The sequence below is a fragment of the Myotis daubentonii genome, chromosome 1 (assembly GCF_963259705.1).
Source record: "Myotis daubentonii chromosome 1, mMyoDau2.1, whole genome shotgun sequence".
In the NCBI taxonomy this organism is placed as follows: Eukaryota; Metazoa; Chordata; class Mammalia; order Chiroptera; family Vespertilionidae; genus Myotis; species Myotis daubentonii.
Window position 1 is genome coordinate 76,904,767 of NC_081840.1, and position 14,131 is coordinate 76,918,897.

A 14,131-nucleotide genomic window follows, 5' to 3' on the forward strand; every position below is an offset into this window, starting at 1 on the left:
AGTCTTTCTCTGACTGGCTTATTTCATTGAGCATAATATTCTCCAGCTCCATCCATGCTGTCACAAAAGGTCAAAATCCTTTTTTAATAGCCCCATAGTATTCCATGGTGTAAATGAATCACAATTTTTTTTTATCTACACATCCATTGATGGGCACTTGGGCTGTTTTCAGATTTTAGCTATAGTAAATAATGCTGCTATGAACATAGGGGTGCATATATTCTTTCTGATTGGTGTTTCTGGTTTCTTAGGATATATTCCTAGAAGTGGGATCCCTGGTCAAATGGCAGTTCCATTTTTAATTTTTTGAGGACACTCCATACTGTTTTCCACAGTGGCTGCACCAGTCTGCATTCCCACCAGCAGTGCACTAGGGTCCCCTTTTTTCCTCCATCCTCATCTGCGCTTATTGTCTGTTGATTTATTGATGGTAGGCATTCTGGCAGGTGTGAGGTGGTACCTCATAGTAGTTTTAATTTACATCTCTCTGATGACTAGTGACTTTGAGCATTTTTCCCCTATGTCTATTGGTCATCTGTATGTCTTCTTTGAAGAAGTATGTATTCAGGTCTGTTGCACATTTTTTCATTGGATTGTTTTTCTTTTGTTAAGTTGTATCAGTTCAAAGTTGGAGGAATCACAATTCTGGATATCAAATTTTACTACAAAGCTTTTGTAATCAAAACAGCCTGGCACTGGCACTAGAACAGGCATATAAACCAATGGAACACAACGGGGACCGCAGAAATAGACCCACGCCAATATGATCAATTAATATTTGTCAAAGGAGGCAAGACCATATAATAAAGACAGTCTCCTCAATAAACGGTGTTGCAAAAATTGGACAAGTACATGCAAAAAACAAAAAAACGAAAATAGGTCACCGACTTATATTATACACAAGAATAAACTCAAACTGGATAAAAGACTTAAATGTAAGACACAGAACCATAACAATCCTAGAAGAAAACATAGGCAGTAAAACTGAAGACATCTCACATAGCAGAAATTTTGTCGATGCATCTCCTAGGGTAAGAGAAACAAAGGGAAAAATAAATAAACGGGGCTACATCAAGTTAAAAAGCTTCTGCACAGCAAAAGAAACCACCCTCAAAATGCAAAGGGAACCCAGTGTAGGGGAAAACATATTCACCAAGGTTACACCTGATAAGGGGTTAATTTCCAAAGTAGAAAGCCTTTTTTATGCTAGATCTGCATTAGACTATAGGGTTTGTACTTCTGGCCTGACTCACATTGCTTAGTTATCTTATTTTGGAATGAACAAAACAGTAGGAGATTAAGATATTGATCTGAGATCACTCTTTATTGATGTTCTAACTTCAATTATGATGTTTCTTCTGTCTAGGATTCATACTTAAAAAATGATTCTGAAATTCATTTGATTTTTTTCTCCCCTAATTTTTTTATTAAAAAGAAAACATATCTTACAATTGTTCATATTTTAAGACTGAGGAAATATTGTATGTGATGTAGTAGTGAATTTTCAATGAAAGACTGCTTATTTCAGTTCAATTTAGCAAATATTTAGTAGGCACTTAATAAATGTCAGTCATTGTTCTATATTGGGGTACAGTACTGAAAAGTGAAGACTCACTCAATAAAGACTTTGTATTACTTCCTCTGATTTCAACCCCAAATCTTTTTTGATTCAGTGGATTCTAGGCAGGCCCACAACAGGTACTTGAGAATATATAGGACTGTATTAAAATGCTCAAAAAAAAATTGCTATCATCTAACTGCAGGAATACCCTGCATGCACTGTTAAAGTACTTGCATGTCAGGTATTGTCTTAAGAACAACAACAACAAAAAGACCTAAGAGCTTCGGATAGTCATTGTTTAGATTTCTAAACGCAGCTGAGAACTGACATGTGCCTCAGTGTCACACATGAGAACTGTGGTATTTGGGTGGTAACCTAAGAAACATTGCAATCTCTGTCCACTAGGGGGTGCAGCTTCCCAACACAAACACATTTCCTGTGTGAAATACAGGCTCACTAGTATATTTATCATTTCACTGTGACTTCAGCATTTCTTCATGTTAAGAGTCAAGAACATTATTTAGATGATACTGTAGAGATGAACTCTTCTCTGGGCTTAGTGGCTGTGGTGCTCTTAGTGCTTGGTAAGTAACACACCTCTTAAAATATGGATTAATCTTCTATTATGTCAGCAAACTCTTTAACTTTAATTTTGTTGAAGAGCTTCATGCCCAAGGTGACAGAGTTCTCTTTTATTTTTCCTCAGGACGAATCCATGGAGACTCGGTGACCCAGACAAAAGGCCAAGTGACCCTCTCAGAAGGGGCTCCTCTGACTGTGAATTGCTCCTATGAGACCGTACTGTTCCCTATTCTTATCTGGTATGTTCAGTATCCTGGAGAAGGTCCACAGCTCCTCCTGAAAGCCACAAAGGTCAACGAGAATGGAAGCAGCAAAGGATTTGTAGCCACATACCAAAAACAACCAAATGCCTTCCACTTGGAGAAAGCCTCAGTCCACCAGTCAGATTCTGCAATGTACTACTGTGCACTGGGTGGCACAGTGACAGACACTGCAGGGGGAGCTGAGCACAAACTCTGAACAAGGAGCCTGGCTGCTGAGTGTCTGTGACTGTTCGATCCACTGTGGTGCATTTTATTATAAAATATCAAATACAAATTCCCAATATTTTATGCACATTAATAGAGTTGTTAGCATAATTAGACTTCCACATGTACAGGGACATCTAAGACAAAGGAAGGCTTTTATTTAGGAAATAATGCACTAAAACCTGGAAATGAAAGTAATAAATTATTTAAATGTTTAATATATATTATATGTATTGGTATGGCTCTACATTTCTTTTTATGATACAGTTAATATAATAGGACATTAAAAATGGCCCTCCTAATAAATAAGTGTGAGGTTTATAAGTAAGACAGTTAAAGCTTGCCTTGATTCAACTTTTTACTAAGCTCTTGAGCACAAAATTATTACACAGTTTTTTAAAATATGTTTTTTTATTGATTTCAGAGAAGAAGGGAGAAGGAGAGAGAGTTAGAAACATCAATGACGAAAGAGAATATTTTTTTTTATTGCTTAAAGTATTACAAAGGGTATTACATATGTGTCCTTCCCCCCCCCCCCCCGCCCTTGACAATCCCCTGGCCTCCTCTACCCCCCAGTGTGAAAGAGAATCTTTGATCAGCTGCCTCCTGCACACCCCCTACTGGGGATCAAGCCCACAACCCAGACATGTGTCTTTGACCAGAATAGAACCTGAGACCTTTCAGTCCACAGGCCGACACTTTATCCACTGAGCCAAACCAGCTAGGGGCTACACACAGTTTTGATGATGAGCATTTTACATCTTCTTTTAATATGTTTTTAGAGGGTTTAGAAAGCGTTCATAAAAGATTGTGAATTGTAAAAGAATGAAGGTTGAGGGACACCTGATAAAAATGTAAAAGTTGTTACTAACAGTTGGCTTCCTTATGCTCTGCTATATAAGGTATAGAATTATCTTAGTTTTAGTTTCATCCCTTTCTGTAAATCTTAGTTTCTCCTTAATGCTTCATCTCTGCCAGTTTTCCTTTTTTTCTTCCTATCTGAATATTAATTTTTGAACCTCTGTCTCTTTTCTTAGATCCTACCTTGTAGGAGTTACCTTAGTTCCCTAACTTGGTGATCTCTTGGAACCCCCTAGACTGTCCCTTCAGCAGCATTGACCTTCTTTTGGGGTATCTCTTTGGTGGGTGTGGTGGATTCAGTGGGTGGGTGGGTGGGGCTTCAGTCTTCGTGCTCAGGGCAGCAGGAAGAATCCCATCCTATGTGCTCAGCTTTCTTGGTTGTTTTCTTTTAGGATTTTCTCTTAAATGATATGTAGCAAGATTTTAAAAGTTTGATTCAATCAAATAATTGCTTTTTATATGTGTTTTGATGACTGATATATTTGGACTTATTTCTAATATTTTGGTTTTGCTCCACATGCTCTTGGTGTTTTCCTTTTTCTTTTTAACTGTCTTCTGTTGCATTGAAAAATTTTTTTTCTCTCTGCTGCTTTGAAAAATGTGATGTGTTTTCTCTCCAGTATCATTAAAGAATGTGTGTGTATGTGTATCATCCTATATTTCCCCTGCTATATCCCATTCTTGTCCTTCAGAGGACTTTTTCTCTTGCTGACTTACTATAGAATGACCTCAGTTGCTGGTGAATAAATGACATACTAGCGGCCTTATAGGACAATAATTTCAGATAAAGTTTATCAATACCAAATCAGCTCATAAATTATAGTTCCAATGCAAATTAAGAAGAATAGAATAGAAAAACATCCCACATGATTATCAGAACAGTATTCATTCCATTCTCCATCAGAGCCTTTGCCCCTTATCTTCCCTCTGCCTGGAGTGATTTTCACCTACTATTCTCATAGACTGTTCCTTCACTCTTCCTATTCTTTGCTTCTAGAGAAACATGTGTGCATGTGAATGAAGACAAATGTTCAAAAAGGTTTGTTGTAGTGTTGTATTTTATAGATAAAAAACCAACATATTAACTGTTTATTCATAGGAGAAGAACTATGTAGACAGTAGTATAGCCATAGTATGGGATATAAGTCAGCAGAAGGACCTATGTGTGTTAACATAAGACTTAAATTTATTATTGAGGTTATAAAACCAGTTACAGAAAGGTATGCACAATATGTCTATTTGCATTATGATAAAGTATAAATTAAATACTATACTATACATTTTCTACTGATTTAAACCTATAGTACAAAACCCCCAAACCATCTACTGCAAATTGGTCAGGATCAAGAAAGATTTAGAGGAATAAGTGATGGAAGAGTGAGAATTTGGAGTGATATTCAAAGGGGATTTTAGTCCATATGTAATGTTTTATTACTTTTAATAATTCATATTCATGAATTCCTCCTATTGTTGAAATTAATAGTCATTGCTCTTATAAAAGTTTATTCATATTCTTTATTCTTCTCACCAATAAAGGAGAAAAGAAGAAAATAACATCTTCAGATTTTGATCAACCACCCCAAGTATAAGCAGTTTTCTTCCTCTGGGATCATATAAGTTTTAGTTTTCACTCCTCTTAGGCTCCTACTCTGGTTGTATTATAGTTATGTATATTTTTTGTCTTCCCTACTAGCCTGTAAATGAGTATGTCTCTTTTGTATATTCTTAAGACTTAGTGAATTACCTCATTTACAACAAAACTTCAATAAATTTTTATGGATTTACTGCAATCAAAGGTAAATAAATCAAGTAAATAGCACAAGATGAGATTTATCAAATTATTTTAGGATAATTATTTTTATGAAATGATACTTTAAAAGTAGAATTTGGCTCCTTTTTATTCCATTTATTGGGGTAACATTGGTTAATAAGACCATGTAGGTGAATTTTTTTATTTTTAATCTCCATTCAGCCTTGGCAGTCTCTTTGTTTTCTGACAATCTGCATTTAGTTAACCAGTAAACAGAGGGAATGGGCTGGGGTTGTGTGACTGCTGAGTTAGCTGTTCTAAAGTCCTCCTTATTGATGGTTTTGGCCCACTAGGGGGCAAGGTAGGCTCAACAAAAGATGACTTTCTTATGGTTCTGAGGGTTGAGCAGTTAAGTCAGGAGATCAATAGCATGTGAACAAGTCAAAGTATAGCAGCAAAAGTTAGGAGATAGTTAACAGTGTTTGTGTAGAGTTCGCCTCAGATTTTTGACTCTGCCACTCTATGTAAACTTCAGAAAGCTGGAGTTAATATTGTAAAAATCCATTGTGAGAATGATTCTCTGAGCAGAAGTACAGGAGTAAGAATATTACTGGTCATTGTGAGCATGGAAGCTCAACAGTAAACATCGCCATAACCCGTTTCAGTTTTTTAATTGTTAGGACTAAAATTCCCAAATCTACTGAGCCATAAGTTATTCCCATATTTCAAATAACCTACCTTTTCATCTATCTCTGTGAAAGTAGAAGGAAGCAAAATAAATGGAAAAGAAGAAAACAGAAGGAAAATAAGGAACAAAAATAGAAGAAAAGAGAGAGGACAATATTTAATTTGACCAGCAAAATGTGGTTGGGTCAGAATCAGCTATCTGGGCCAGGAGCATGCCCAAGAGTTGGACAGGAGAAGGGGAGAGGTGGAAATTAAGTCAAAGTGGAAATTATATACAAATTCTATTTTTCATCAAGCAAATTTTGTTGGAGTTATTTTCTCTGCAGATGGTGACTGTATGTCTTGGCTTCTAGAACTCTCCTGATTTCAAGAAAATCATTTACTTCTGCAATACACAATGCATGCTATCATATAGTTTTCCTGTGTCAGAATTTTCATGTAACTAAATTCAAAAAGTTCTCTGTCAAACTGTGCAATTTAGGAACTGGGTCATTCTTGCTAGGATTCTTCAAGGTTCTACATAACCCATTGAAACACTGATAATCTAGAAACACCATCCACCCTTCCTCATACACTATTCCACAAACTTCTCTTATATAATGTGTTTTAGGAGAAATCACCAGCTTATACCTTCATTTATTGGAAACATTGACTCCTACTGTCCTGCATTGTTTGTATTCACAATTTTGGAGAGATGACTGTGCCATCTCACTGGGCCAGTGTGGGTGGAGTTTGCGGTTAAGATGAATGACAGAGCTGAGATGTGATTGGTCCTCAGTGAGTCTGGTGAACACACTGAGTGCAGGAACAACATTTGCCTTGGTCCAGGACCCTGCACCCTCCAGATAAGGGGCAAAGGCAACACAGCACCTTAGCAAGACGTCATGGAGAGACACCTGGGGGCTCTGCTGGGGCTTCTGTGGGCCCAGGTTTGCTGTGAGTTCGGGTGTCCCAGATGGGGAGCTGGAGAGTGGTCCACAGCTGACAGAGAAGAGGCTGGAGGGCGCGAGGGTGGCGGAGGGTGAGCTGACACAGAGCTCAACTTTGGTGTTTCTTGGGATGCTGTACCGGTTTGAAAACTACATCAATCACCCCCAGTGACCTCATATGTGTTTGTTTTTCTCTTTCCAAGCAGGGGTGACAGGGATCAAGGTCGAGCAGAGTCCTTCAATCCTTATCCTCCAGGAGGGAACCAGCTCTACTCTGAGGTGCAATTTTTCTGCCTCAGTGCGCAATGTGCAGTGGTTCCGACAGAATCCCGGGGGCGGCCTCATCAATCTATTTTACCTGACTTCAGGGACAAAGCACAGTGGAAGGTTAAGCTCCACACTGAATTCTAAGGACCTGTACAGTACCCTGAGCATCACAGCCTCCCAACTGGAGGACTCAGCCACCTACCTCTGTGCAGCGGAGGCACAGTGCTGCCAGGTGATCTGCAGCCTGTACCCAAACTGCAGCTGGGCTTGCAGCCCCACCCCTTCTACGGGCAGGCATGTTGCCCCACATTAGGCTTTGCACATATTTGGGTTTTCAAATTTATGTCCCAGCATTTTTTTCTACTAAAATTAGACTCTTCAGCACTGTCATTTCATTTGGTTTCCTGCCCGTTTTCTCCCCAGAATTATCTTTCCAGGTAAAAAGCTCTAATATGTAAACATTAAAAGAATTGATGAAGATACCAACATGCAGATAACAGATCCCCTTGCAGGTAATACATATATAACACATAAATTACTCTGCTGGAAAAGGCTTGGAAAAATACAGCATCATCTAGAAGTAGAAAGAAATGACTCATTTTTTTTAGATGACAGATTTTTCTACTTTCAAGGAAAAAGGAAGGAGCCTTTGTAAAATTTTTAAAGTTTTTATTAGGCTTATTGACTCCTGAAAATAACAAGTATAAGAAAAATAATTTGTTTGAAGATCAGGAACTCAATTTAGGTTATCACATATATTATCGATTTCTGTATTTATAACAACCTGTAAATAAGTACCCTTTGTCCTTTCATGCCAGAATAAAGTGAGGATTGTAGAGCACAAATGAATTGTATGAACTCACAATATTCCTAAATTAGTGAAGTTTGGGTGACATGAGAACTTATACTCTGAGCTACCTGGTACGGAACACTATTTTGGGTCACCTAATTGAAATGATTTATATCGATACATTTGTACAACATGTTTACATACATCACTAACAAAAAATATCCATTTAAGTAATTTCTATTTTTAAAAATTAAGTTTACTGGGGTAACATTGATGAATACAATTATAAAAGTTTTAGGTGTACAATTCCATTGATGAATACAATTATAAAAGTTTTAGGTGTACAATTCTATAATACATTGTCTGTATATTGTATTGAATGTTCACCACCCAGACTATAGTCTCCTTCTGTCACCATATATTTGACCCCTTTACCCTCTTCATCTTCTCTCCAACCTCCTATCCTTCTGGTTACCACCATCCTGTTGTCTGTTTCTGTAAGTTTATTTGTTTTGTTGGTGCATTTGTTGCTTTCTGGTTTATGCCCCACATATAAATGAAGTCATATGATTTTTTCCCTTTTCCATCTGACATTTTCACTTAACACAATACTCTAAACATCCTTCCTGTTAATGCAAAAAGCAATATTTTATCATTTTTATATCTGAGTAGTATTCCATTTTATCTATGTACCATGACTTCTTTATCCAATCATCTGTTGAAGGACATTTAGGTTGTTTCCAGGTCTTGGCTATTGTGAGTAATGCTGAAATGAATATAGGGTTACAGTGCCATAGGATTTCACTCATTGGATTTCACCATGTGGAATCTAATGAACAAAATTAACTAACAAGCAATACAGAGACAGACTCATAGAGAGAGAGTATACTGAAAGCTGTGGGAGGGAGTTGGCAGGCTGGTTGGGTGGAGGAATTGAGCAAAAAAGAAAAAAAGAGAAAAATCTCATGGACATGGACAACAGTGTAGTGATTATGGTGGAGGAAAAGTAAGGAGAGATGGAGGATGGTATAGGTGGGATAAATGGTGATGAACAGAGACTTGAGGTGGTGAACACACAATGCAGAGTACAGATGATGAGTGGTGGAATTGTGCACCTGAAACTTGTATACTTTTGTTAGCCGGTGTCACCATAATATGTTCAAATAAAGGAAAAAATAGCTCCTACTGAGGAAGACTATAAAATAATATAAAAATTTTAGAATTTCAAGAACCCTTAAATATCTGATGGTCCAAACTTATTTTACAAAGACAGAGACAAAATCCAAAATGCAAATATGAAACAATTAGTAAATGAGTTGGGAGTAGAAAGAAATTAGATTATCTCACTTCCTCTTTAGCATTCTTTATTCTGCTTCCATCTTGCAGGACCATTCTTCTGAACAAAGAGAAACTGTGTAATGCAAGCCCAGCTACTTAGATTTCTATAGCCTGGGTCTGGGAAAACATGGTCAATTATTTGAAAGTTGGAATAGAGAATTCCAATTTGTGTAGCTGCTTGATAACTTGGGAAGGAAAGGAGACTAAGGCTGAGCCCCTGTTAGTGTATCAGTAACCAGCCCATCACTCACTGGCTTCTGTAAGAGGAAGTCAAAGGTGATAGTGTCATCTTCAACACACAGATGTATTTCTAAGGGCTTTCCTGTAAGTAGCTAATATATTCATTATCCCAAGTGGACATTCCCTGAAGGCAGGATATGAGTATAACAACAATAAATCACATATTGTCAGCAAAAACAATAATAACAATAATTGGAAGTCTCATGCAGCTGAAAGTCCATGGAGATGTTAGATAAATGCTTTCCAGGTCAACACTTTAACAATAAGTAAAACAATATCCTATGAAGTAATCATGAAACTCTGAACATGTCCAAGGGATGGCTGTATCTGTGCTATGGTTAATCTAAGAAACACTGGTTTTCATATGAATGGTCACTTTTGCACCATTTCATTTAGTCCTGTATGCCATACCACAAAAGGGCAAATATTGACCTAAGTATCTGTCTCTAAAAAGATGAAAATATGCCCAAAGAAGTGTTGAGAAATCATATTGTAGGGGAATGAGAGAGAGAATGGAAGATCCTCAAAATCAGGAAGTTTTACCTACATAAAAACATACATTATAGCTCTTTCTCGTCAACGAGGTGGCAGACGCAGAGATGCAGATCTTTGTGAAGACCCTGACTGGCAATACCATCACCCTTGAGGTTGAGCCCAGTGACACCATTGAGAATGTCAAAGCTAAAATCCAAGACAAGGAGGGCATCCCACCTGACCAGCAGCGTCTGATTTTTGCGGGCAAACAGCTAGAGGATGGTCGCACTCTCTCAGACTACAATATTCAGAATGAGTCCACCCTGCACTTGGTGCTGCGTCTCAGGGGTGGCATCTTCGAACCCTCCCTCCGCCAGCTCGCACAAAAGTACAACTGCGACAAGATGATCTGCCGCAAGTGTTATGCCCGCCTGCACCCCCGTGCTGTCAACTGCCGCAAGAAGAAGTGCGGCCACACCAACAATCTGCGCCCCAAGAAGAAGGTTAAATAAGGCCTCTCCACCAACTCCTTGGGTCCACAGGGCAGCCTTCTACCTGAACCCTGTGATGCTGGGGCCTCAATAAAGTTTCTGTTTTGTTGGAAAAAAAACCATATATTATATATATTAATTTATATTTATACCAGAGGCCCAGTGCATGAAATTCATGCACAGGTAGGGTCGCTAGGCCTGGGTAGAGATCAGGGCCAATCTGTGGGGAAACTTTTGGGGTGATCAGGTCCCTTGTTCGCATATACCTTGGCCTGGTGCCGCCCGCTCACCTGCTCCACCACCTTGCCACAGTCCTGCTTTCATCCAGGGGCCCATAGGGGCAGGCAGCACTTCCACTGCCACTTGCTGTCAGTGCTGCGATGATGACTCCTGCCACATTCCACACTGCCACCTGGTGGTTCGTGCACGCCTAACTCCTGGTTGGTTGAGCTCCCTCTGTGTTGACAATTTGCATATTAGCCTTTTATTATATAGGATATTGATCTTATATTCTTCACCATAGTTGTCTTTATACATCTTTAAAGGTTTGATATTTGGAAGAAAGATCCAATTTATTTGTAATTCCAGAGGAACAGAGAGTTTAAATCACAGGAAAGGAGCTCCACTTCTGGAAATGAGGTAGTCTTGGTTTTCCAGGGACCATTTCTCATGACCAGTTCTTTAGGTTAAGTTTCTGTTTGTCCCTTAGTAGACAGAGGCAATATTAATTTACCACTAGATTTATTCTCAGAGAAGTAATTAGAACATTTCAAGAAAATAAAGTGGACAAGAAGGGGTTTTGGCAGAGAAAGATAACTCTGGAAATTCACAGGACTGAGGACATTATCAATGTCTTGGGGAAAGAACATTGTAGTGGAGTTTGAAAACAAAATGATAAGCTATGGAATTTGATCCACTAATGGCCAGGGGAGTAGAAGTAAATGCTAGAAGAGTGGGCCTATACACTAGAAGAAATTCCATGAAAGATATGAGCCAGTAATTGCATTTTAGGATATACCACCCATTTTGATATGAGAAAATGAAGCCACTTCAAGAATAGACATACATGTGTTTATATTTTTTGAATCTGCATCCTGATGTTTTCTCAGAAGCTGCATTCTTTCAATATAGCATTGGAAAAGATTTCTTAAAGCATGTCAGATTTCTCAATGCAAATCAACTCAATCTCTGGGTCAAATTGTTTCCTATGGTTGAAAGGTAATAACCCATGGAAAATATCCCCCTGCTCCCTTATCATTTAGATTTGAATGTTTTACTTTCAATCATGGTCATTGTCGATGGAAGATGCCTCATTTTGATGTTAGTACTGTCAGTTCTCTGGGAATAGGAAGGTCACAGGCAAGACCTGCTTAGAGGAGCAGCATGAGCGAGTAGGCACTTGAAATATCGAGTGATCTCCTCCCTTGTACTCTGCTGTTTGACTTATATGTTCTTTTTTAGAAGAGTTTTTCTTCATAAGAGAAAATGATGATGACAGATTTAGCTAAAAAGGAATGTTTCATATTTTATTTGTTTAAGAGTGCTTTCCTGATTTCAAACATGTAAACCCAGGCCATCGTTGAGCAAATAAATACCAGCAGCTTCTGCTTCTATATAACATATTAACAACGATTCAGTAGTTTGCAAGGATAGAAATCTTAATCTCTACATTCTTCCTTAATCTCTGGTATAAAGTTAATTTGTTTCACTTATTGCTGCCTTTGCATGTCTGAGTCTCTCATAGGTAACAGGGTAAGAGAACATTTAACGGCAAGTTCAGTAGTTGTGAATGTAACCACAGATGGCAGTGCATCCACATGATCTGTGGATGCAGAACATGTGGAGGGTGCATTTTAGTGGATTCTGAATGAACAGGCTTTGGCAGAAGCACAGTCTTTTTCTTATTGGCTGGGTAGAATGTGAGAAACCCCTATGATGGTCAGAGGAAAGGAGGGGTAACTTGATAACAGCAGTAGCTCCCCTGGCTGTGATTGCAGGTGCACAATTGCTCCTGAGTAGGAAGAATGATGAAGACGTCCATGGGAGCTTTGTTCATGTTCTTGTGGCTGCAGCTGGACCATGAGTTGAGGGTTTATGGGAAACAGAATATATTAGTGGATATTCTTTAGAAGCCAACACTGGATTTATTCAGGTTTCTTAGTTACTGTAGGAAAATAAAATTCTGAAGCATAATGATTTGGTCACTGTTTTCCTTTCTCTGGCTTTTTCTTTCTGCATAGGGTTCAGTTATGGAGAGAAAGTGGATCAGCATCCTCATACCCTGTGAGTCCAGGAGGGAAACACTGCTGTTATCACCTGTTCATATTCTGACAGTGCCTCAAACTACTTTCCTTGGTATAAACAAGAACTTGGAAAAGGTCCCCAGTTCATTATAGACATTTGTTCAAATAGCGACAAAAAACAAGATGAAGACTAGCAGTTTCATTGAATAGGATGGTCAAAAACCTCTCCCTGCACATGGCAGCCACTTTCACCATTCCTTTTTGTTATGGTACTGGAAGTGTTTGCCATAGTAATCAGACAAATCCTTGAAACAAAAAAACAGCAAAGAAACAGCAATCCTAAATGACTCACTCTATCAGATGGAATTAATTGACATCTTCAGAACATTTCACCCCAAAGCCACAGAATATACATTCTTCTTAAGTACACATTGGTCATTTTCAAAGATAGACTACATATTGGGGCACAGGCAAAGTTTCTTCAAACTCAAGAAGATATAAATCATATCAAGCATCTTCTCAGATCACAATGGCAAAAAACTAGAAATCAACTACAATAAAAACAATAAAAAAATCAAACACCTGGAGGCTATACAGCATGCTTTTAAACAACGATTGGGTTACCAAAGAGATCAAAGAAGAAATAAAAAAGCTTCATGGCAACTAATGACAATGAAAACACAACAATCCAAAATCTATGGGACACAGTGAAAGCAGTATTGAGAGAGAAGTTCATAGTTCTACAGGTCTACCTCAGAAAACAAGAAACAATAGTAATAAATTACCTAACCCTACAACTCAAAGAATTAGAAAAAGAGCAACAAGAAAAGCCCAGTGTAAGCAGAAGGAAGGAAATAAATAAAGATCAGAGTGGAGATAAACTACATAGAGACCCCCCCACACACACACCAAAAAATAAATAAATAAATAAAACAATACAAAAGATCAACAAAATCAAGAGCTGGTTCTTTGAAAGGATAAACAAGACTGATGAACCTCTAGCTAGGCTCACCAAGAAGCAAAGAGAGAGGACCCAAATAAACAAAATCATAAATGAGAGAGGCGAAGTAACAACCAATCCCACAGAAATACAAATGGCTATGAAACAATACTATGAACAACTCTATTCCAAAAAAATGGACAACCTAGATGAAATGGACATATTCTTAGAAAAATACAACATTCCAAAAACTCAATCAAGAAGAATAAAAAACTTGAATAGGCCGATAACTACTGAAGAAATTGAAGCAGTGATCAAAAATTTCCCAGCAAACAAAAGCCCTGGTCCAGACAGCTTTACAGGGGAGTTCTACCAAGCATTCAAAGAAGAACTAAAACCTATCCCCCTCAGACTGTTTCAAAAAATTCAAGAGGAAGGCACTCTTCCAAGCTCTTTCTATGAAGCCAGCATTACCCTAATTCCAAAACCAGATAAAGGCACCACAAAAAAA

At 38.2% G+C, this 14,131-nt stretch overlaps 1 protein-coding gene and 1 gene segment (V, D, J or C); both read left to right on the top strand.

The window, feature by feature from the left end:
* The first annotated feature begins 2,063 nt into the window (after window positions 1-2,063).
* Window positions 2,064-2,602, top strand: LOC132227897 (T cell receptor alpha variable 9-2-like). The segment is given in 2 exon segments: window positions 2,064-2,145; window positions 2,268-2,602. Coding segments are annotated over 2 exon segments (381 nt in total).
* A 7,459-nt stretch (window positions 2,603-10,061) lies between these two features.
* On the top strand, window positions 10,062-10,556 carry LOC132240010 (ubiquitin-ribosomal protein eL40 fusion protein-like). Its single transcript, XM_059707267.1, has one exon. The coding sequence runs from the start codon at window positions 10,072-10,074 to the stop codon at window positions 10,456-10,458; it is 387 nt and encodes a 128-aa protein (XP_059563250.1). The 5' UTR covers window positions 10,062-10,071; the 3' UTR covers window positions 10,459-10,556.
* The last annotated feature ends 3,575 nt before the right edge of the window (window positions 10,557-14,131 follow it).